We start from the raw sequence: 24,375 nt of genomic DNA on the forward strand, positions 1-24,375 counted from the left end.
CCCCCCCCCAGTGTTTTTTTTCCCCCCGTAATAGTAGTATGACCATGTTGTACATCACCCCAATAGACAGAGTCAGTGGTGGAGGGATGATTAGAGATGTGAAGAATTTGTTATACTGCAGTGCACTAGGTCAGCTTCTCAACAAGTATCTTCAGATAACTGTTTTTTGACCATTCTAATTTGTAATGGGATTCTGCTGCATGGGTGAATGCCGTAAGGAACTTCATTTTATTCTTTTATCCCACTGGTGCATTGACCCCAGGATTGATTAGCAGGGTGATTATCGTCCCCTGCATGGAGTAGTATGAAAGGGGGTTGCATCTCATGAGAAAGCTGGCTCAGAATAGTTGGTTATATATTTTCAATGTCAGATGTGTTTTAGGTGATAGAAGCTCTTTTCTCAGTTTGGTTTTCAAAAAACAAGTTGGAAACCACTTCGTAGCCTCTTGGAAAGTTCATTAAATCTATTGCTGGGAACTTATTTTAGAGCAGATATGTAAACTTTGAAAGAAAGGATTCTGAAAGTGTTTCTTTTGTCATCCTTCTCATAGTTGCTATCACAGTACAACTTTCTGATCATACTTTTTCTTTTCCTCTCCTTTAGAGTTAGTTTATTTGCAGTTGAAAAAGCAATCTCTGATAGAGTCCTGGGGCATTGTATGAAAAATAACGTAACTATCCTTTTTCACGTCTTGCCTGTTAGTGAATGAAACAATACAGAAAAAGGGATTGAAGTGTCCATATCTGTTAGTGCATTCAGCAGCCACAGGATCTCTGGTTCAGAAACCATTTGAATTCTAACCTCTGGAAGGATTTGACTTCTCAACAATCCCACCATGTGGTACAATGTGCAGGCTTACAATTTCATGTGTAGCTAATGATTTCTTGAGATTTGGCTGTGTTGAGGGCATGATAAACTTGAATATGATTCTCAAATTGGTTATAAAAAGTAAAACTTTATATAAAACTGTCTTAGTTGTGCAATGGATGGGCATTTGAGATTCAGATAGTGTCCTAAGCATGGGCTTGAGATAGAAAAGTTTAAAGGCAATTCAACTTGAGAAGATGTTAGCCGTCCATGTCACTTCCCGTTTACTTACTCTTGCTGTTTGAGATGTGGAACATACAAGGAATGCATGTGATGTGGGGTTCATCAATTTGTTTAGCATTGTAACCAGTTGTGTGAAATCCTTGGATAGTATTAAAAGTGGAGTGACAATTGAAGTTAATAGGAACTGTAGATAGGGACATTCTGGACTTTCATGGATTGCTACTAGGCAGTCAGACAGTTAAGCCATTTGAAATTCAGCCACTGCAGAATCACTGGTATTCCAATTACTTTCTCCCCCTGTTAGTAAGGAGTGGGATGGATCCAAGCATGAGGTAAATTTTGCAGTTTTCCATCCATTCTTGTATGTTGGTGTGAAAATGGAGAGGGGAGTGCTTTACTTTACAAAGTCCCCCCCATGAAATGGAAATGTTTTTGAGAGTGCCATATAAGGCAGTAATTCTCATTTATATTATGGTATAAATTTGGTCCCTCAGGCTTATGTGTGTGTTACTTCTGGTCTTGTGGATATGCAGTAGCTAGAGTGGGATTGAGTCGTTTACAGCTTTCTAGGCCAGTTGCACAGCACTGTGTAGTAGTCTGTTGGGGGCAAAGAAGAGTGAGAAAGTTTTCAGATGCTCTGGGCAAGTTGGGAAGATCACGTTTGAATGTTTGTGTGTTTTATGGTGTAAGGAGCCTCTGCGGTTTCTCAAGTTGGATTAGGTACTTGGACAAGAGCATGCCGAAGAGTGCATTTTACTCTGGCCCAGATGTGATGAGGTATGAAAACAGGGAGTAATGATGTCTTTGGACTTCTGCTCATCTTCTTTATAATGCTTTATAAGCTAAGCATTGTATAAGCAATAAATGACAAAGGTAAAATAATCCAAAGAAATGTACAGGTAAAACATATTAATCAAGTAGAGAGTGCAATAAAAGTATCTAGAATTAAGTATGCAAAAAGGTGCAGTCCCAAGCTTTGATAAAAGAGCTATATGAAAATTAAATTGTCAGAGCAAAATGTAATCCATTTCAGACAGCAAAAAACCCCCCACCAAAAATGTAATGTTCATTTAGAAGATGCACTGTTTGCATGCGTCCCAGAAAATTAAAATGAACCTGAAAATAGAGCCTCAAAAATCCATCATGACAGGACAATTGCTGAAAAAGACATCATCTCACTCGCTCATTCTCAACCCATCTTCCTCTAAATAAAACCAGATTTAATGTAAGGCAGTCCACACTTAGTTCAAGATGGAAGTGAAGTACAGGAGTCGGTCTGCGTTCACTCAAATTATCCAGATCAGTGGTGACACTGCTGTTTTCTCCAAGAAATTACTTGCCAAACACCAAAACAGTAGCACAGATAGCCAAATGCAGTGGAAGAATGATCGCTTCTTCATCAAGCAGCGGCATCAGCTCCATCCATGGTGCATACTCCTGTAATCTTCATCCTCAAAACCATTGTGTTACGTCATTTGGCAACCATTAGACACAGTAGTCTTCGAACAAGAGTTAAGGAGAGCAGACTTTCTATATATAGAACATTAATGCTTCATTCAAGGGAGGAAAAGACTGAAATGGAGAATAATAAAAATAAAAATGAGAAAAACGTGAGTAGAAAAAAGACAAATACAGAGGTGGACATTGGGCTTATGTAGCCAATCACCTCCTCCTTGCTAGGGTTGCCACCTTTTCAGGTGGCCAAAGTAGGACATTTCTTATGGAAATATGAGACTTTGTGAAGGACAAACCATGTCTGTAACTAGTGCAGAGAACTAGACCTCACATTTTTGCAAAAATCAAAACTTATTCTTCTGTAATTTGAGTTGTTTGTATAATTTCATATAGCATTAAGGTATTTCAGGTACAAAATAATTGTTTATATAACTACTACAGGACACACAGGAAATAGTGAATGTCCTGCAATTTTATGACAAAAAATATTTTCTTGTAATTTTTTTTGCAGGACAGAACTGCCTAGATAGGGACTGTCCTGTGCTAGGTAGGTTAGGTGGCAACACTACATCTTGCCCATCTGAAATATCCGAAATCCTTGGGATAAGAGGAGAAGCTTAGTAGTCAATTGGGTGAGTAGAAGGATTCCAAATGACAGAGGAGAGCTCCTTATCCATGAGGTGCCTAGGTCTCTAATGGTGTTGATTTTTAAGAGGATGTCATTTATATTGTAGTTGTGCAAGAGTTCTGGTTCCCCAAATCCAGATTGTATGATGCTACAGTTTTTGGCATTCAGCTTTAGACCATGATCCTGATACCATGAGATTGTCCAAGTTAGGCCATCTTCGTGGATATAAGTTTCTTCAGGGAAGTTGATGATGGCTCAAAGCTTGCAGTCGCACAAGAACTTGGTCAGCCAAAGGCTGTTAATGTTGGTTTTGTCATTGAAGAAATAAATGTCAACTGGAAATGGCCCCAGAGGAGAGCTGCAGTGTAAACCACAGGTGAAAAGTCTCTTGGAGTATAGTGTGCTAACAGTTCTACTAGAGTTGGTTCTGTCAATAAGCCATTTTGCATCCTAACATCACATAGGGATTTATATTGCATTCGACCAGTTTGTCAATGATATCGGTGTGGGGGTATAGTGTCAGAGACCTAAGCTAAGTCATGCTAAGGTGTGTGCATAGAGTTATTCTAATCTAGTGCTTCTTTGATTAAAAAAAGACACATTGGTTTAATGATCTACCTTTTACAAAGCCAAACTGGCTTAGGTCTAGGGATTGTAGCATCAGTGTGTGTCTGGTGATGAGACTTATTTTGATATGTTCTATCACTTTGATGCTGGTGAGGTTGGAGGGTCTTTAATTTCATGGGCCTGTGGTGGGGCTTTCCCTGTAGAGGAGCAGTACTACAGTTTTTCTCCAGGATTCTGATTCTTGTAGAGAGGCTGTGGTTGAATACTTTAAAGGGGAGTCTTGCTTACTAGAAAACATCCCAGTTTGTTTGTACTCTTAGAGCTTGTGTTTCGGTTCTGGGGTGATTTCTTGGGGGGGTGCTGAATACTTTGTACTGAAAGTCTGGAGTGGAGAGAATATGGAACTAATTTAATTTATCTGCTAGGATGTTAGCTATATCCTCGGGGTTTGAGCGTGAGATATCCTTAGATATGATTGTTCCTATCCTGAGTATTGTTTTGAGGTTCTTTACCTACTTCAAGAATGCCTTGTATTTGTCTTCACTGTTTTGCTGACCTGGTTTTGCAGGATTTGAGCTTACTCTTCAGTGCTTTCTTAATCTTTTTTTAAAGTTGATTTTTAGCACTCTGAAATGTTGGCTTTCCTTTAATGCTATGATTTTGTTTTTCATAGTGGTTTACAGCTTGCTTATGGCTTTATTCACTTTATTTTACATGTGTTTGCCAGTGTGGAGCACCAATCAAATATGATCAATTTCAGGCTCGGCCCAGTATGAAATATAACAAGTAATAACAAATAGCGTGTAAGATGATTTGAATAGTAATAGCAGAAAGATTCAAAACCGTTACTATTGCAAATGAATAGCTTCCTGATGTCCTTCAAGGATGCATCTGCAGTCTTTACAAATGGGTTGGATTCCAAAGTCTGGGTCTGGCCGCTGGTGTCGACTTCACCCAGTTATTCTGGTATAAAGGCATCAGCCGACACCATTTTCCTCAGTCTTTCTTGAAGCAGAAGCTGTTCGCAAGTGCCGGTCGGTCAGATCCAGAGATTACTTCTACCGAATACTACCAAGACTTCTATAAAGTACCCGCTGGGGACTCTTTCTTGCCTCAGCCGATGTCAGAGAAAGTTAATAACTGTTTATCTTGTGGGAAACAAATACCTCATAAAGATTTCCACCCTATTGCATACATTGTTTAGGCCCAGACCACGACGTAGCAGCTTGTCTAGCCTGTGCTTCTTTAACACTTTGCTGAACAGATTTTTCGGATCCTCCGACTATGCAAATAAGGACCGACACTGGCAAAACCACGGTTACCGAGCAAGCGGTTCTTTCTTCAGCCGATACCTTGCCTTCTACCGAGGCCTCCTCTAACCTGGTAGAGAAATCCAGCCTTCTGTTGCGATTTCACAGGATTTATCTGACACCATTCCCCTGGATATTTCTACCCCTGCACGTGGAGCTGCTAGGCCTCCTCCAGCTATGTCTATTAAGGCCTTTGCCAGGGCTAAAGCAGCCAAAGCATCTAAACTTGTGCCTGCCAAGCCCCCCTCTCACAGGCCCAGCTCCAGCTCCCATATGCTTTCTTTGGCTGAGGATCTCATCTCTTTAATTCGTGGAGCCCAGCCTCATCCAGACAGAGCCTCTCTCCCTCCTCCAGAAAAGAGGCCTAGAGCAGAGCCCCCTGAGCAAGTATCCACAGATGATTCCTCTGATGACTCAGAACATACAGACCCTCCTGAGGCGAAGACTCTGATGCTGAGGAGTCCATCCCTTCAGCCTCTCCTCCTGAGGAATTTTCCTTTGGGGAAACCTTGCATGCTATGAGGGAACAATTTCAGTGGCAGGGCCAAGATTTCTCAGACTCTAGAAAGAGACTTAGGACCTTTCTACATTTACCACAACATAGGCCTTTAGCTATACCTCCAGTTCTACCTGTTGTTGATGATGCATTTAATGATGCTTCCACTGCTCCTGATACTTTACCTCATAGGTACTACAGGGTCCCGGACACTCATCACCACTTATATAAGGCTCCTTTGCAGATCCAGAGACTATCTCCCAGGGCCCTAAAGCTGTAGCAGCTACTTCTAAAAACCCCATCCCTCTGAAAGGGAATCCAGGTCCTTAGAGAGATGGGGCAAAAAAGTTTACACTTCTGCTACTTTGTCAGCTAGAGCTTTGAACTGCCAATTTCATATGATTCAATATCAAGAGTTTATGCTTGACCAGTTGACTAAAAGCTATCCTCTGAAGAATCTTTAGATAAAAGTATGTTCAAGAAATGGTACATAACATACAGCAGGTTAGTAACCATTCTTTAAAATGTGGCTATGATGCACTGGAGGCTTCCTTTAGATCAGCCATGACTGGCACAGTTATCAGGAGGCATGCATGGTTGAAAGAACAGGCATTACCAGACCATGTCAAATCTAAGCTTTTGGATGCACCTATGGACAAGGTCAATTTATTTGGTTCCCACAGCAGGTACTAAAAGATGGAAGAGAAAGCAAAATCTGTGCAAACAAAAATTGGTCCTTTCCGACTCCTCTAAGGCACAAAGAGGCAGGAATAGGCTCTAGAGGCAGAAACCAATCCAGGGGTACAGGGTCGCCAATGGCAGGGTAACAACATACAGCCACCACCACTACAACAACTCAATCACAGTGACTTTATGTGGCACCGCCTACCAGGGAACAACTAGAAGCACCCTTAGGCGGAAAGCTAACATTATTTTCAAGAAACTGGCACTGCATTACAAGAGACGAATGGATTTTGCAAACTATAAACAAAGGTTACAGGTTCCATTTCCATACTCTACCAGGAAAGAGAGGAATGCCAAACCTACCACCTACTCAAAGGACAGAAGCTCTACAACAAATATCTCAATTATTAAGAATGAGAGCTGTGGAAAAGGTACCATCTATGGAACAAGGGAAGGGATTTTACTCCAGACTCTTCCTGGTACCAAGAAAAGAAAACAAATGGAGGCCTATTCTAGACCTGTCCGCTTTAAACACTTTCCTCATTGTTCCAAAATTCAAAATGCTGACCCTACAGCAGCTTCTTCCCATGCTGGGCAAGGAGTCTTGGCTGGTAACTCTAGATCTCAAGGAGGCATACCTGCACGTCCCCATAAGACCAATTTGCAGAAGATACCTCAGATTTCTTGCAGGATCAGAGCATTATCAATTCTCAGCATTGCCCTTTGGCTTATCTATGCCTGGCATCAGTAAGCAGACTTCAGGGAATTCAAATCTATCCCTACCTGGACGACTGCCTGATACAAGCGGACAACAAAACAAACTAACAGGAGACTTACAAAGAGTCATCTACCTGCTGCAAGCCCTGGGATATACAGTCAATACAAAAAAGCCAAGGCTGATTCCATCCCAAAGAATAACCTTTCTGGGTGCAGAACTGGACACAACAAAACAAATGGCATTTCTAAGAAAGAGCAACTTCCTCTCTACTTCTTGGCATTAACAAAGCAGAACCATCTAACTGCAAGAAAAGTGCTACAAGCTCTAGGCTTCATGGCATCCTGCATAATACTGGTCCCTCATGCCAGGCTGCATATGAGAAAGCTACAGTGGTACCTAAAGAATTTGTGGTCTCAGCACAAGCACAACCTAGAAACCAGAATTCCAATGATCCCATGCCTGAAGCAAGAGTTCCTATGGTGGGCTCAGGCCTGTCAATCAAACACAGGATTGCCCTTCTGAAAAAGTCAACCAAGACAAACCATCACGACAGATGCCTCAGACCTCGGTTGGGGGGCACACATGATGGACAAGTGCATTCTAGGCCTATGGACTCAAGACCAGCTGCATCTGCACATAAATCTAAAAGAAATGCTGGCAGTAAAATTGGCAATCCAGGCATTCAGACCTTTTCTCCAAGAAGGCCAGTTGATGATAAGGACAGACAACACCACAGTTATGTGGTACATCAACAAACAGGGAGGCACACACTCATACCCTCTATGCCGGCTGGCACTGGACTTATGGGATGTGGCTCTGAGCTACAACATTCAGTTACAGGCAATTTATGTACCAGGGAAGGAAAACATTCTAGCAGACATATTAAGCAGAACAACAACAGATGCCCACGAATGGATGCTGCATCCGGACATCTTCAAATGGGATTACCACAAGTAGACTTGTTTGCATCCCCATTCAATCACCAGTTGGAGAAATTCTGCACAAGGACTTACCACCCACTAGCTTGGAAGGTGGACTCCCTATCTTTCAGTTGGAAAAGCCTGACAGCAATTCCCACCACTTCCTTTGATGCACAAGGTGCTTCTCAAGATCAAAGAGGAACGTCCGAGGATCATTCTGATAGCCCCAGACTGGCCAAGACAACATTGGTATCCACTGCTGAGGAGCCTGTCCCGGGCTCAAATATGGACACTGCCCTGATACCATTACTGCTAACACAGAACAACTACAACATCCTGCATCCAAACCTAAAAACTCTGCAGCTAACTGCCTGGAACATCACATAACAGCAATTAACCCAAATTTATCCCAAAGGGTTAAAGATATAATCCTGGAGGCTCGTAGACCTTCAACAAGAAAGAATTATGCAGCAAAATGGAAAAGATATCTCATCTGGAGTACTGCAAAGGGGCAAGATGTGACACTGGTGAACATAGCCAACATCCTGGAGCTCTTCCATACAGGCCTGTCCTATTCTTCCATCAAGATACATGCATCAGCTATTTCAGCAGAATACAGCTTGATCCGCCTGTCTTCATCCTCTGCTCAGACAGTTTCTGAGAGGAATTAAAAACCTCCCAGGAAACCTCCATTGCCAGCATGGGACTTGAACTTTGTGCTAGAAAACTGACTCTACCTCCTTTCGAACCAGCAGCAACAGCAGAATTACAATACTTATCCTGGAAGACTGCTTTCCTGCTGGCAATAACTTCAGCAAGAAGGGTCTCTGAACTACAGGCATTAATGGCAGTACAACCCTTCCTGATCTTCCATCAAGATAGAGTGTCCATGAGAACAAATCCGACATTTATACCTAAGGTGGTATCCAGAGTCTCTTTAAATCAGGCTATCCACCTTCCTACATTCTTCCCCAACCCACAGAACAGGGAGAAAAGCTCTTACATACCTTGGATGTACACAGACAATTACTACCTGGACAGGACAAAAACAATAGAAAACTGACCAGCTTCTGGTAGCATATGCAACAGGAAAGGAAGGAAAAAACAAACAATCTCCAAATGGATAGGAAATTGCATTAGATTTTGTTACTCCTACCATGGAAAGAAAACTCCAGAGAACATCAGGCCTCACAAGGACATTATAGAGGCTGCTACTTGGACCTCCGTGCATACATTTGCCAAACATTATAACTTACCTCTATACTCTAGTTCCCGTGCTGGTTTTGCCACTGCTGTTTTGCAAGGGCTCCTGACTACACCATAATCTATTCTCATTTCCTCCTCCCTAGTTTAGCTATGGTATTCTAAGACTGCAGATGCATCCTTGAAGGACACAGTACAGTTTTGTACCTACCATAAATGTAGATGTCCGAGAGGAATGCATCTGCAGTCACCCTCTGAGGTACTCCTAGGGTATTTACCAATCTGCAGCTAGCTCAGTGGTGATCAATTATGGTGTATTCGTTGGTATATATGTACCTACATGCTTATTTTGTGTGTTTGCTCTCTACTATTTGGAAACTTTGGCATTTATCCAAATTTAGCCATCCAAGAAGGCACCTGGCATCTGGGGCAAGAAACACTGAGGAAAATGGCCCAGACCCAGACTTTGGACAACCCATTTGTAAAGACTGCAGATGCATTCCTCTCGGACATCTACATTTATGGTAGGTACAAAACTGTACTTTATTTAGTTGTAGAGCAGTCTGCATAAATGCAGATGGTTAGAATTAAAGGGGAAAAATTCACAGTCAGCCATAGTATGTAGTCTTCCAAAGACTTTAAGAAGGAGAGAGCTGAAATGCATGTACTGACGAGGTTTGGTTGGTATTTTTCAAGTTTAGTCATCCACATAATATCCAGGGCAGCAGACTAAGTTTGTTGCACTTGGTATCCTTTTGGTGTTTTCAGAACTTTCTCTGTCTGGATCAATAATTTTTTTAAGTTTTTTGTTTTTGTAACAGTTTATGCGGCTAAACTTGCTGGTTTTGTGTCTGAACAGTTGACAGTTGTCTGGCATCTGTTAACACCCCATTCTAGTTTTTTTTCTCCTTTTGTGCACTTTTACCTCTTTGTTTTGCATTAAACTACACCTTAATTAAAATAGCAGTTATCATGCATTTCTTTTGCTATGTGGTTGTTTCTGTAGTTAACAAACCCTCAACTTTCTTACACTGACTGTTTTTCTATGTAAATTCATTAGATCATGGTTCCATCTAAATGATAAAATATTTTTTCTGAGATTGTCCACTTTTCTTCTACTTTTAGCAAGAGTTGATAAAGTCATTTTTTAGTTGTTTTTCTGGTCTTAAGTGTAAACTTGCTGAAGGTTATAATGGTTATTTGGTGGCAGGCAGTAATTTGCTGTTGAGAAGTAGACATTGCTGACTAAGCTCTTTTCAAGTTGTTACTGCTTTTTCCACATTTATCACTCAGTTTGAACACTCCTGGTTAATATGTCCTGTGTATTCCAGCCTTTAGGGATGTGTTTTATTTTAATATTGTATCACTTTTCTAAGTGCATTATTTTGTTCTTTAACTACACCACTTGCTGTAGGCCTGTAGTTTTGTGGGCAATAAGGTTTAGTGTCTGAATTCATATCTGGCTTGTTACAGCTCTGTTTTTTTTTTTCCAACCCTCTTACCTTGCGGTTGATCTCTGTTTTTTGCCCCTTATGGCAATTTGATTACCACAGCCCCCCCACTCCTCTTTCATTGCTATTCTCAGTAAGTACTAAAGTGTCAGTTGTTTAAGCTATTTAAGTATCATTTCTGTCACATTGTATTCCATAGCTCTATAATACCCATACAGAGTAGCATTGCCCTTGAGTTAACTTCACTTGCTATAAATTGTCTCTGGAAACTTCTCTGTCTAATTTTACCTTTTTATACTGCTGGGAGCTAGTTGATCAGACTGAAAGGTTCCTCCCCTCAGAGTGCTTACGTTCAAGTTAACATTCTTTGCTGGCTTAGTGCACTACCTACAAGGTGTACTGATTTTCTCCATATTTCTTATGAAATCTGCATACCCTATTGTTTTAGTATATATACCCTTACTGTAAATTCACTTGATTTAGCATTCATTTATACTAATACAGTCGACTCCCTCTTATCTGGTCTCACTGGGACCAGACTTTAGGCCGGATAAATGAATGGCCAGTTAATCAGAAAAAGCATACAAAATAGCATTTATAGGATAAAAATCAGCTAGAATAAGAGGATTTGTGTTGGTATGCATTTTTCTAAAGAATGTGAAGTCTAAAACTCAAATGTCTTATCATTATTTAGCCCATAGGAGGTGGAAGTATTGTTCTTCTCTGTTGCTTTTTTGCTAGGGCTACAGCAGAAATTTGATGGCTGGTTTAAAGAGGAGACCAGGTGAGGAATGTACTGTGCAGTTTTTCTAGTAAACCTGCATTTATTGGGACTTGTCAGAATTGGTTTGTTCTAAACTCTAGTGACGATAGAGGAAAAACCTAAGTCATGACTAGGCCACACTGATTGCTTAGCAAACCTTAAATGTGAGGTGTTTGATACTGACCAGTGGGTTCGTTAGAATTTTGTTTTTTATTTTTCTGTTATAAGTTGGGTGGCAGCGGTGGTACATAGGTTAACATTGTCCTCTTGTAGCAAGAGGTTCTCTGGTTCGACTCTCGGCTGGGGTGCCTTCTGTGTGGAGTCTGCATGTCCTTCCTGCAGTCACATGGGTTTTCTCCAGGTGCTCCCACTTCCTCCCACCATCCCAAATACATATTGTAGGTGGGCTGGACTTTTCAAAATTGGCCATAGGTGTGAATGTGTGTATGTGTTTTCTATGAAGGTTGGGCGCCATGCTGGCAACTCAACATCGTAAAGCCTCCACTGCCAATTGTGCGGACTGTTGATCATCTGGCACAACCCCTAATGGGAAAAGTCAAAAGAAGAAAATGATTTCTCTGTTATAAGTTGCTTGCATTTCTATGGCCTTGTGTGCATTTACCCAGAGCTGGTCAATGTTAAGCAACTGTGCTACTGCGACAGTCAGATCCGGTATAAAACTAAGTACCAGCTTAGAAACTTAAGATCAGTACTTTTGTATTTCTTACTGAATTACTGAAATAAGTTGAGCACTTATTTTTGGCATTTATTATTATCTGAGTAAGAATTTTGTTTAAACTCTAATGTGAGTAGAGGGAAAACTAAGCCATTTCTAGGCAACTAGCTTTTGTTTGCGCTCTTGTGAGAGTAGGGCAACCAAGTAATTTCAAGGCTTGTGATTACTAAAGATTCTTATGGGTGTTGTTCTGCTATTGGCCATTTGCTTGGCACTGCTTATAGCACAGTGGCCATTAGCTGTGTCCTAGACAGATGCAACAACTTGGAAACTTCACTTTCCTTATAAAATGGACCTAAACAAACTACTTGATTATTATGCACACAGAAGTGGCTTGATGAACCACTGCTTTGCATTAAGAGGCACGTTGCTGTTCATGCTCAGACTTAGATTGTTGTTTTTACTCGGATAACACTTTAAACCTGCTCTAAACGCCATTAAGACAATTTTCACTGCATCTCACAATATTTAGCATTTGAACCATGGACCTGCACTTTTCAACTGTCCCTGTATCCAGTTTGGTTGAAGTGGACATCCTGAGACACTGCAGCAATTTGTTTTGTTTACTGGGCAACCACCTACTACTAAAATGCACCGGCAGTGTGAGACTGAGATAATTTTGTATGGACTGTATTGGCAAAGCTCTCACATAAGGCCGGCATATTTAAAGGGCAGCTTGCTGGTAACTCCTAGCACCACACTATACTTGTCTTACCCAATACAGATTGAACATGTAGACCTTTCTTATGGCAAAGCTCTTAAAAGTAACCTAACTAAAAATGTAGTCTAAGAAACAAGTACTCTCAGCAGCCTTGAAAATACATTACCTATCATGAAACATGCATCTAAGACAGTGTCTGAACTTAACAACCTTCAATATTTTAATCCTAGCTGACTCTATAGTGAGTCACTGATGCACCATTCACCAGGCTGTGCAAGGAGAGGATCACTTAGTTGTCTGTTAAGAGCCAGGATTTGCCACATAGCAAATGCACTTGTGTCCTTCCACTACAAGTACACACATGGCAATGTCATAGTCTGTGTGGGAGTAAGTGACTTGAGATGTACCTCTCTGGACTGTATGAAGAGGAACATCATGGAGCTTTTGGAATATGTATCACAGGCAGGTGTGAACCTAGTCTTGAGCATCATTTTACCAACTCTGAGAATGATGCCACATGTAAACAAAAAATTATGGATTTTAAGAATTTGCTTATCTTCTGGTGTCATTCAAAGGGGGTCCAATATGTATCAGCCTGAGAGGAGATGGTTGACAGTCCAAACTGCTTTACTAGAGATGGCCTACACCTCTTACCGCGCAAGGCTTTTGTGTATTGGCAAAAACCTTGTCCACTCCAATAATGCTGTTTTTAGACAATGTCAGTCTGTAACAAAAAAAAGCAAGAAAAAAAAAAAAATCCGAAATGAACAAAACTGAACCTGGAGAACGCAAAAGTTTTGCTACTCAATGCTAGGAGCCTTAACAGAAAGCTCCACTTCCCTACATGCACTCCTTACTCAGGAATGTATGGATATGTACATTGTCACGGAAACCTGGTTCAAGTCCATAGGGAGCATCCAGTCTGTGCAAGGCATTCAGATCCACCACACTAGATGAGGGAACTAAAGCAGAGCGCATCTCTGTGCCACCTCCAGACTTGACTAATGACTTGGAAATCCTCCACGTCCAACTTACCACTGTTAGAACCCTGCATCACTTTATAGCCAAATGCAAGACCCCTTGATGACTCCTGCTCATACCTCCTCCTTGACAAGTATGGAGTTCTTGTACATCAAGCCAAACGCCATTCTTCTAGGGGACTTCAACTACCCTTCTTAAAGTTGGGAGACTTCTATATCTCTGAACATGTATGCCCAGAGATTTCTATATTTCTTTAATACAAACTCTGTCGACCAGTTGGTCCACATGATAATTAGGAGCAACAAAATCTTGGATTTGGTCCTTGCCAATATGGGACAGCTGTGTTCTGTACCATTTGTAACTTCCTCCCTAATCATATCTGGTCATAAGTCAGTCACATTCATGCTAAGACTGAAGCCGGAAGCACCTTCCAATAACTCTGTACTAACTCTGTCAAAGTTTGCTGATGACTGCAAACTGGGAGTGATCATTGAAACCCCTAGCAATGTCGACATCCAGCAAGAAGGTCTTACACAGACTAATGACTGGTGGCAGTCATGGTCTTAAACTTAATGCAAAAAAATGCATTATCATCCCCTTAAGCAAGGGTAATGTTCCTGCAAATTATCACATCAGTAGAAATGCCCTAAGCACACAGTCAGTGGTGAGAGTTCTGGGCACACAGATGTCAGTAGACACAGTGATGGAAGTTAAGGTTACACAGCCTTAAGAAGGGCATTTTATATTGCTCATCTCATAAGTAAGGGTATTGCCTCCAGAAAAAAAGAGATTATAATCCCCCTGTACTCTTCCCTTATCAGGCCAGTAATAGAGTTCAACGCTCCCTTTGGTACGTTCCTTTCCAAACATCTGCAGCAGTTGGAAAGACCACAAAGGTTCCTTACAAAGAAAATCCAGGGTCTTCAAGATCTGTCTTATGCGGACAGACTGAAATCATTGTCACTTTGTCGTACAGACTGCTCAGAGGCAACCTGTGTCTTGCATATGGAGCATTCTCTGACCCAGCTTAATGGAAATGCTGCACATTCACAACTCAAATGGCACACGGGTCACTCGCTCAAAGGACCTTAATCTGGTATGTGACATCAACAGAACTTGCTGGAGAGACAGCTATGTCTCACAGTGGTTGCCCCACCTTTGGGACAAGCTTTCTATTCGTTAAACAAAGCCCCTCAATGACCCTATTTAAATGTAATTTGGATGATTGGATGGGTAGCCGGAAATTCACCCTGGGGGTTCCACCTCTGTTCCTGTTGGACAGGAGCAGTAGGTGCTGATTTTAGTCTCTACTTGAACCAGACACCCTTGGGAACGCGGGTTGAACTTGGCTAGGCTTGTAAGGGCCCTGGGGCTGTTAGCCTAGTAACTCCTATGATCCTGTATTCCGAGATTAAGGCCATTCTGCTTAAACTGAGTGATGACCTGGCTCAATTCAATATTTCCTTCCAACCTAATGACCTCAGCGCATATGCTGAATCATTTGCTGTCATGATGTTCTTCATCTCACATTGCTGCAGTCCTTACACTTGGTGCAGGTTGGCTGAGATTTTCCGAAACCGGAGTTTCAGACCGAATCCAAAATATTTTGGTTTTGTAAATAACTGTATTTCTTGTGGGAAACAAATACCACATAGGGATTACCATAACTTGTGTATACCTTGTTTAGGGCCTGAGCACGGCGTTGTTGGGTGTCCCTCTTGTGCTAGATTTAACAAACGTACTATAAAGAGGAGATTAGACTGTGCCAGGTTAGTCTTGGACAAAGCACCTAGGCCTAGGTTAGAAGAACGTCCCGTCCGGACGTCGGTTTCTTTAGAGGGCCTGTTGACGTCCGCCCGGACGGGTTCTTTAGAGGGCTCGGGTGAGACAGAGGCCCAAACAGAAGTTTCCTTAGAGGCCCAGGGAGACTTTATTGTTGCAGGATGTGTCTTCGCAGGAGGTAGGCCAGGCTGAAGGGGCTTCTCAGGTAGCTGTCCTTCCCTCTCTTCCTAAGGTGGTTAGGCCTTCCCTACTGTTACAAAGGCTTCTTCCAAGGGCAGGCCAGGTTTAGCAGTTACAGGTGTCTCTCCTAGTACTTCAGGCCCCAGCCCCAAGAGACATATGCTTAAGATGGCTGAAGATTTAATTACTATGATTAGGGTTCTATGCCTCCTCCTGACAAAAGGCCTAGGGTGGATCCTGAATTTGGGAATTTTGAACAGGATTCTGATGCTTCGGAGTCTTCGGCTGAAGATTTACAGGAGTTTTCTCATTATTCTGATTCTGATGTGGATGACTCCACTCCTACTGCTTCTCCTCCTGAGGATTTTTCATTCTCAGAGACTCTCCATTCCATGAGGGAGCATTTTAAATGGGAAGGTCAGGATTTCTCTGATTCCAGGAAAAGACTTAGGGAATTTTGTTTTACCCCAGCATAGGCCTTTAGCTATACCTCCTGTTCTTTCTGTGGTGGAAGATGTTTTTGCAGAGGCTTCTCTTAACCCTGATTCTTTACCTCCCGCTCCTGTTAAGCTGGACAGATACTATAGGGTGCCTGAAGCTCACAAGTATCTTTTTAAAAGCCCTAGGGCAGATCCAGAGACTGTTACTCAGGGACCTAAAGGGGTTAAGGCTTCTGTTGTTAAAACGGTTCCTCCGGATAAAGAGGCAAGGGCTTTAGACAGATGGGGTAAGAAAGTTTATACTTCTTCAACTTTAGCCATGAGGGCTTTAAATTGTCAATTCCACATGCTGAGATATCAGATCTATCTTCTTTCACAGTTAAAGTCTAAGGTAGATGCTCTGGCAGAAGGTATTGAATGTAAGGAGTTACAAGATCTGGTGCATGTGTCTGAACAGGTGGGTAAGCATTCCTTACAATGTGGTTTTGATGCTGTACAGGCCTCTTCCAGGGTGGCTGCCACTGTACCTGTCCTACGAGGCACGCCTGGCTAAGGGATCAGAATTTAGCTGAGCATGTTAAGTCAAGGATCTTGGATGCCCTTTACAATCTGATGTGTTGTTTGGTTAGCCTGTTGAAGAAGTTTTAAAGAAAATGGAAGACAAAGCTAAATCTATGCACACTGTTAAAGATTTTTTACAGGTTCAACCTCCAAAGTTTAGTAGAAATTGGCCAAGCAAGGCGTGGACATATCCTTCTTATGATTCCCAGTCTAGGGCAGGGTTCTTTTAGATCCAGGACAGGGGCTCACCTGCACAGTCTTCAGGTGAGGCAGGGTCAGCCGACAGACCCAATGACCTACCTTTTCAACTGCCAGACCCTTCCCGTCTGACAGCACCTTTGGGAGGAAGACTGACACTTTTCAAGGAGAACTGGACTTTAATTACCCAAGACAGATGGGTATTTGATATCATTCACCACGGTTACAGATTTTATTTCCATACCTTACCACCTTTCAAGGGCATGCCAGACATTCCTCCTCAGCACAGATTAGAAGCTTACAGACAAATTTCTCTATTAATACAGATAGGGGCCATAACCTGGGCTATGGAAGAAAAGGGGGGCCTATTTTATTCTCGCTTCCTAGTACCAAAAAGGGGAACACGTGGAGACCAATTCTGGATTTGTCTATCCTCAACACCTTTCTGGACATTCCCAAGTTCAAGATGCTGACATTGCAACAGCTTTTACCTCTCCTGGGCAAAGATCACTGGATGGTAACTTTGGATCTCAGAGGCTTACCTTCATGTTCCTATCATTCTAGGCTGCAGGATTCGAGCTGGAAATTCACACTATCAATTCTCTGCATTGCCCTTTGGCTTATCTACTGCACCCAGAGTATTCACAAAGGTTCTGGCTCCAGTGATAGCTTTCTTCAGATTGAGAGGAATACAGATCTATCCTTATTTGGACGATTGCCTGATTCTGGCTCAAGCAAAGGACGAGCTTCTACAGCATTTAAAATATGTGATAGCAGTGCTAAGATGCCTGGGAAACAAAGTCCAGTCTAGTACCCTCTCAGGACATGTGCTTTCTGGGTGTGAGACTGAATACAGCAACCCAGATGGCCTTTTGACCCCGGACAAACAAAAGAATCTTTCCCTTTACTTCCAACAACTATCAGGGTTCATGGCATCTTATATTCTGGTGCTTCCCAATGCCACACTGCATGAGGAAGCTACAATGGTATCTCAAAATGGATCTGGACACTGTCATTCCAATAATACCTTGCATCCAAAAGGAATTCTTGTGGAGTCAGATTCTAACAACAGATGCAGCTCATCTCAATGGAAAATGGATACAGGACAAGTGGCCTTCCAGACTACAACATCTACATATCAACCTGAAGGAGATGTTAGCAGTCCAGTGCATTAACAGCTTTTCAAGGAATTACTTCTTCCAGGGCAGGTGTTGTACAACTAGATCTAGAACTCCTTAGCAGATGTGTTAAGCAGACAAATCATGGATCCCCACGAGTGGAAACTGGATCCTCATGTATTTCAACAATTAACAGTGTCACATAGATCTGTTAAGCTTCTCCTCTAAACCACCAGCTGCCAAAGTTTTGCACAAAAAGGATACACCAGGCAGCATGGAAAGTGGATGCTCTTTCTTTCAGTTGGAAAAATCTTCATGTATATGCCTTCCCACCTCTTCCTCTACTTCTAAAGGTACTGCTAAAGGTAAGACAGGACAAACCAAGAATGATCCTGATAGCTCCAGATTGGCCCCGACAGCATTGGTACCCACTAATGAGAAATCTGATAAGATTCCACACCTGTTGTCCCAAAAGGATGGTCATCTACTCAATGTCAAGCTTCACTCTCTTCATCTCAACAAGTTTTGAATGTGATTATGGAAGGATTTAGATGTTTCTGAGCCTAATTTGAGTGTGGCTCTTCAATACCTTACTGAGTTATTGGACAAGGTTTGTCCTTCTCCTCCATTAAGATTCATGCTGCAGCAATTTCAGCTCACTATACTGCGATGATCCTTTGTTTTTTCTCATTCTTGTTCAGCAATTTCTCAGAGGGGCAAAGAACATAAGACCTCCCAAGAGAGCTCCTACTCCTGCTTGGGACCTCAATTATGTGTTGGAAAAGCTCACTCTGCCACCTTTGAGCCTGCAGCTACGGCTGAGTTAAAATATTTGTCATGGAAGACTGCTTTTTGTTGAGCCTTTCTTGATTTTCCATAAAAGATTTTGCATACTTTGGATGTGCACAGGCAGTTACGCTACTACTTAGATAGGACTAAGAGTTTCAGGCAGTCTCAACAGTTGTTTGTTTCTTCAAACTCTTTCTAAATGGATTGGGTTTTGCATTGCATTTTGTTGTTCCCATCATGGCAAGCAGATTCCAACAGGGATTAGACCTCATTCGGCAACTATAAATTTGGAGGCAGCTACTTGGAGAGTTCAGTATACTTTCTCTAAGCACTACCACCTTCCTCTCTACTCTAAATCTAGGGCTGTTTTGCCACTGCTATTTTACAGGGCATTTTGACAGCTCCTGCTTCTCTTTGATTTGCCATCCTCGACTGCAGCAATGTGAGATGAAGAACATAGTACAGTTTTGTACCTACCATAAATGTAGATGTTAAGATCCACATTTCTGTGTTTGGGGTGGTTGTGTGGTTAGGTTAGTACTTTATTATATAATTGTTAGAAGTTGTTGTTTAGTATTTGGTGGTGTTTTGATTTACCCTGTTTAGGGTCTTCTGACATCTGAGAAGAAAAGACTGAGGATATTCAGCCATATACTTTGGTATTCGACCCCCGAGGACAGCGCTATACCCAAGTGTAAGGACTGCAGCAATGTGGATCTTCGAACATCTACATTTATGGTAGGTACAAAACTGTACTTTCTATGCTAATGCAAGTAGTTACATAGAGGTACTTGCCCTCCGAAGTTAGTAGAATCCCACATTTAGAAATACTCGGTATGGTAGAACCTGAACATAAACCGACTCTACAGCAGGAAAAAAAAAAAACTCATTGCACATATAAACAAATAACATAACTTCCCAGTATGCCAAAAATGCTCTTTCTAAACTTAGCAGGGAGCTCCCGTCTCTGATCAAATCAACCAAGTCAGATATGAGGTAAACCTAGCCATCCAGGCTAAAGATGACTGCCTTCTTAACCGTGTTAGTAACTACAAAAAAAAAAAAAAAGATGCTTAGCAGTGCAGAGGGCTAATGGTAAGTGATGCACCTACTCATACCCAGAGGACATGACCAGTCTACTAGAGGATAACTTGAGCTCCGACTTCACCTACTCCCCACCCCAGAATTACCAGATTACAAATCTACATCTCTCCCATCCCCCTCCTCCCATCTCTTCCAAGGCAGTGGGCAGAGATGCAGAGACGGCATTAATTTGCATAGCTTACAGTGGAGTTAGTAAAAAGTGCAGCAAAGAATGCTATATTATGTATAGTTTATGCATATGTAATAAACGTGTGTGCATGTATGTAATATATATGTAAAACGTATTTAGATATATATACACAGAGAGAGAACAGTATAAGCAAGTTTGCATAGTTTGCAAAAGAATCAGGTAATCTAATATTTTCGGCACACTGAAGTAAAAAAAAAAAAAATAGTCCAGAGGGATTTGTTTATAAAACTTTTTATTTTTGTATATGTTGGTTTGGAATGTAATATGTATTGGGACCATCTGGTGAATCTTACAGTGCAGTGATCTCTTTTGACTAAATACACAACAAAAAAACATTAACAAGTGAGGCTAAATAGGGTGGGGAACAGATAGAGGCCATGTTTATGGTGATAGAATTGAGTATGTCAATGTGTTTAATAGGGGAGGGACAGAGGTAAGTGTTGTGCTTATATGTTTAGCTATAGGTGTGTCAGTTTAAAGTCTTCTAGAATGATGATTTTTGGGGGGTCAGTGGAGAGAGACTGTAAGAGGTGCTTTGTGATTGTTGAATGTCATGGATGAGATTCTTTAGCTGATCAGGATGTGATACTGTCCAGTTCCTCACAAAGGGAATGAAGGAGTCTGAAGATGAAGCCATCTCTGAGGCATACATGAATAAACCTGACTGCTTATCAAGCGACATACGATCGACCATCAGTGTAAGTGCAGGAGGAAAATTCTGGGGAGGATGGGAATCTGCAGCCAACTGTAGCTCTCTTCTCTAAAGGATGGGATGCAGCTTGATTTGCATGTTGGCGACTCCTCACAGAGGCTGAGAAGGTTACACTCCCCACAGAGGCTGGGAATTTGCACTGAATTAGATTGTGCAGTTGGATGTGCCAGGCAGTATACATGTTGTAACCGGCAGCAGAGAATACATAGGAATACACATGTTGGATGAAGAGAGATGGTGAGAAGCCAAAATCCTTTGCTGAAGTTGCTGGAAGTGATGCCACACTGGGACTGCCCCATAGCTCAGTAGGTCTGAGGAAAGTTAGAACCAGATCCAATGGGCAAATGCCTGCCCTGGGGGGTGGGTGTGGGGGGAGGAAGAAGCCCCTAAGTGTGAGGGTGTGTGAAGACTTGGTAAAGAAAGAAAAAAAAAAGAAAAATTGAGTGTACATAAAAATTAAAGGCACTGTTATCTTTAAGATCTGGCAATGCATATAGGGAGTGAGGAGGTTTGATTTTTTTTTAAGTAAGCCAGACACACTTGGAGGATCAAGGCTTTTAACTAGGTAAGTGAACTAGTTCCCAGACTCTTTGATCTTGAACCAGGGCTGAAAAGACTGGGGTAGCTAGTCAGCCTGTATAATTTGGGGAAGTAGGAGAAACCAGATTACCAGAGGGAAAAATATGTAGACACTGTGAATATATGTAAACTTTGTACAAATAGTTTACTAAAGTTAGAATTGGACACTGGGCCCTTGAGTTTTGATTGAGTGGTCTTGCCATTTAATCACTATGGGACTGTTTTGGTTAGAAAGCAGGTAAGTGTTTGTGTGTTTGTTATTGGGGTGCCTAATGTTGGAGTTGTGCTAATCAGCACAGTCATCCCCCTTTTTCCCATTCTCTCTAGATGTGGTCAGGGTAGCGCATTAACTATTATTACCGGTCTTGATTTAATTGCTACCTTCCAGTCATCTTTGACGGTCATTCCTGACTGTTGCAGGTCTTCTCTCGCACAATTCAGCCAGCCTTTTGGCTTACTGTGTCCTATCTCTGTCAAATCTTCAACAAATCATATCTTGCTGTCCTACACATGTGCCCAAACCACTGTAATCTGTTCTGTTCTGTTTAATCTCTGCAGTTGGACATACTTTAGCTTCTGCTCTGATGTCATAATTTTTTAGCCTAAGCTGGTAATTTTACTTGAAGTAACAACTGGGAGAATGTGACAGTTGGGGCAAAAGTAAATGTTGCTGTCTAACAGCACTTGGTTCTCCTCTTTGGTTGGTACCATTGTTGGCTTTTGTCCAGAGTCTGCTTTTCTCCTTCCCCTTTGTTCATATGATTTTCTGCTGGGTGGGGTGAGATTAGTTTTTCTGCTATGAAGATGTCTGGTTAGGTGGATTGTTTGTGCTCACGTCCTGGTGCACGTTTGATGGACTGACATCCCATCCAGGATTGTTTTCTGTCTTACAGTTGGTGCTTGCTGGGATAGAGTCCATATCTTCGCTACCTTAGTTTGTATAAAGCAGGTGTTGAAAATTAAATGTGAACAAACTAAAAGAATCACTAGCTTAATTTTTTGAGAAGCTGCTTCAGAAATATCTTTCTTGCACATCTGAGTTGGCATAAAATGAGAACCCAAAGCTGCAAAACAGTTTTAGATGGATATGAAGGAAGTTTATACCTAGATCACATCTGAATTATGTTTTTATGCGCTATGGTCCCTTTCTGTGATCTTTTTGCTTCTGTGAACTAAGACACTGCAGTTAAGTTCAGTTACAGCCTAGATCATTCACAGCACACATGTGCTTGACTTGTGTTTTTTGTGTATTCAGGCAGCAGAAATTGAGAATCGGAGGATCCAGAGCTGCAGCCATTTCATGACACTGAAGAAACTAAACCGTTTGGCTCACATCAGGTTGAAAAAGGGAAGGGATCAGACACATGAGGTGAGCTTTGTCCAAATTTCTGTTTAAGTGGCTTGGAAATGTGGATCTGTGCTACTTGAGGGGACAAAAAAATGAACTTTTAAAAACTGATGATTTGGTTTACAGTTAATGAATTTTGTTTCCTTTTGTAATTTAACTTTTAAAACATTTTACAGTGCATTGCAGTTGACCTGCACAATTTTATCTGTATATCAGTGCTCCCTCCTCTTTTTTATCATCATCCAGCTGTAACTTTACATGTTTATCATATTGATCACTGCTGCATTAGTCTTAGCCATATGGGTTCCAAAGCTTCAGGTCAACTTTTACCCACTCAGTCAGTCTACTCAAGCTGAGCTGACTAAAAGGATAGGTTTGGGTGCTAAACCCTGCAAAGCTTTCTTGCCCCCTGAAGAGTACACTCCTCTAAGGCTATCGAGGATCAGTTTTCAGCTTGTGCTGTTCCTTCCCTTTGGGGAAAAAACATCCTTTTTTAAAAAAAAAATTGATCTGGTGTCATTTTCATTCATTCCTCAATAAATGGGTTAGGATCTGATCCTTGGATCCGATTTTGCCACTTGATTCTGGGATCCGACTCTCTAGCTTTTCCCTTACCTATAATGTCTCTTACCACTACAGTACCTCAGATATCATTTGCTACTCGTCAAGATCGGATGGGATTGCGATCGCTCAAGGTTCTTGTGGGCTTTAGTGAGTTATTACTGCTTTATTTCCCTTTTCACATTTTATAATAGTAAGACTAGTCCTTACCTTTCTAATTCTTGCTTTATCGAGTTTTACGTTATTTTTTATCTGTCATTGTTGATTAAAAAAAAGTATTTTTTGTGTAGACGCTTTGTTAGTTTTTTTACAGTATGGTTAAAAGGCCTACTGGATTCAAAAACTGCACTTTCCATGGGCGTAAGATTCCCACATCTGATGCCCACAGGCTGTGAGTGTATTGTTTGGGCCCAGCACATCTTCGGTACATCCTGTTCCATTTGTGTGACTTTTTATGCTAGGGCTATTAGTGGTAGGCCTTTTAAGATCAACTTTTTCTACTTCTGGCCTCAGTTTCCTTTGCATGTACTTCTTTAGGGGCTCAAACCCCCTCTCAGATAACTAAGGAGCCCAGGGAGCACCGTAAATGCTCACCTACCCGGTCTCCTCAATCTGCACCTTCTTCAGAGCCTCACAAAAATGTTTCTAAGAGTTTGGGTCTGAAATTTTCGGACCTGATACCTACTATAGCCAAATCTCCCTGGACCCGTGCTCCAGGATTTTCTGCAGAGCCAGTATCCCAGACATTGAGGTCTCCCTTTTTGCAAGAGACGTCCAAAAAGTTTCCCGGGTCACCTTCCACCTCCTCATCTGTCAGGCCTTCTCGAAGTCTTTCCAAGTTAGAGGTGGATGGGATGATGCGAAAATTCCTCGGAACATAGATCCAAATGGGGGTCCTGTCAGCTGCATCTCCCATTGGATCCATGAGCCGTTGACCTTCTTTCCAGCCTGTAGTTACTCCTTGTCTGATCTGACCTGATGTTTTGGAGCCCTTGGATTTGAGATCCCTGAGAAACATGCCATTCAGTACGAAGATTTTCATCTTCCGGAGTTGGATCCCAGGGGTTGACTTTGACTCAAAAGTTTTTGGAGATGTCGCTTCCACTCATAGCTTTGGCTTTGAACAGCTTGGCTCAGACTCCTCCTTTGGAGTGGAGGGTCGGGGAAGGCTTTGGATTGTCTGTTCCAA

At 41.8% G+C, this 24,375-nt stretch overlaps 1 protein-coding gene across 2 annotated transcripts in view; it reads left to right on the forward strand.

Annotated features, from left to right (window-relative positions):
• THOC5 (THO complex 5) overlaps nucleotides 1-24,375 on the forward strand; it is a 1,209,707-nt gene that overhangs the window by 96,401 nt on the left and 1,088,931 nt on the right. For both annotated transcript variants that reach the window (XM_044068466.1, XM_044068467.1), the window contains one exon: nucleotides 22,533-22,646. In XM_044068466.1, coding sequence (XP_043924401.1) covers nucleotides 22,533-22,646 — 114 coding nt within the window. The remainder of the gene's footprint in view (nucleotides 1-22,532; nucleotides 22,647-24,375) is intronic.

Source organism: Protopterus annectens, chromosome 4.part0 (genome assembly GCF_019279795.1).
Source record: "Protopterus annectens isolate FY-2018-M chromosome 4.part0, PAN1.0, whole genome shotgun sequence".
Taxonomy (NCBI): domain Eukaryota; kingdom Metazoa; phylum Chordata; order Ceratodontiformes; family Protopteridae; genus Protopterus; species Protopterus annectens.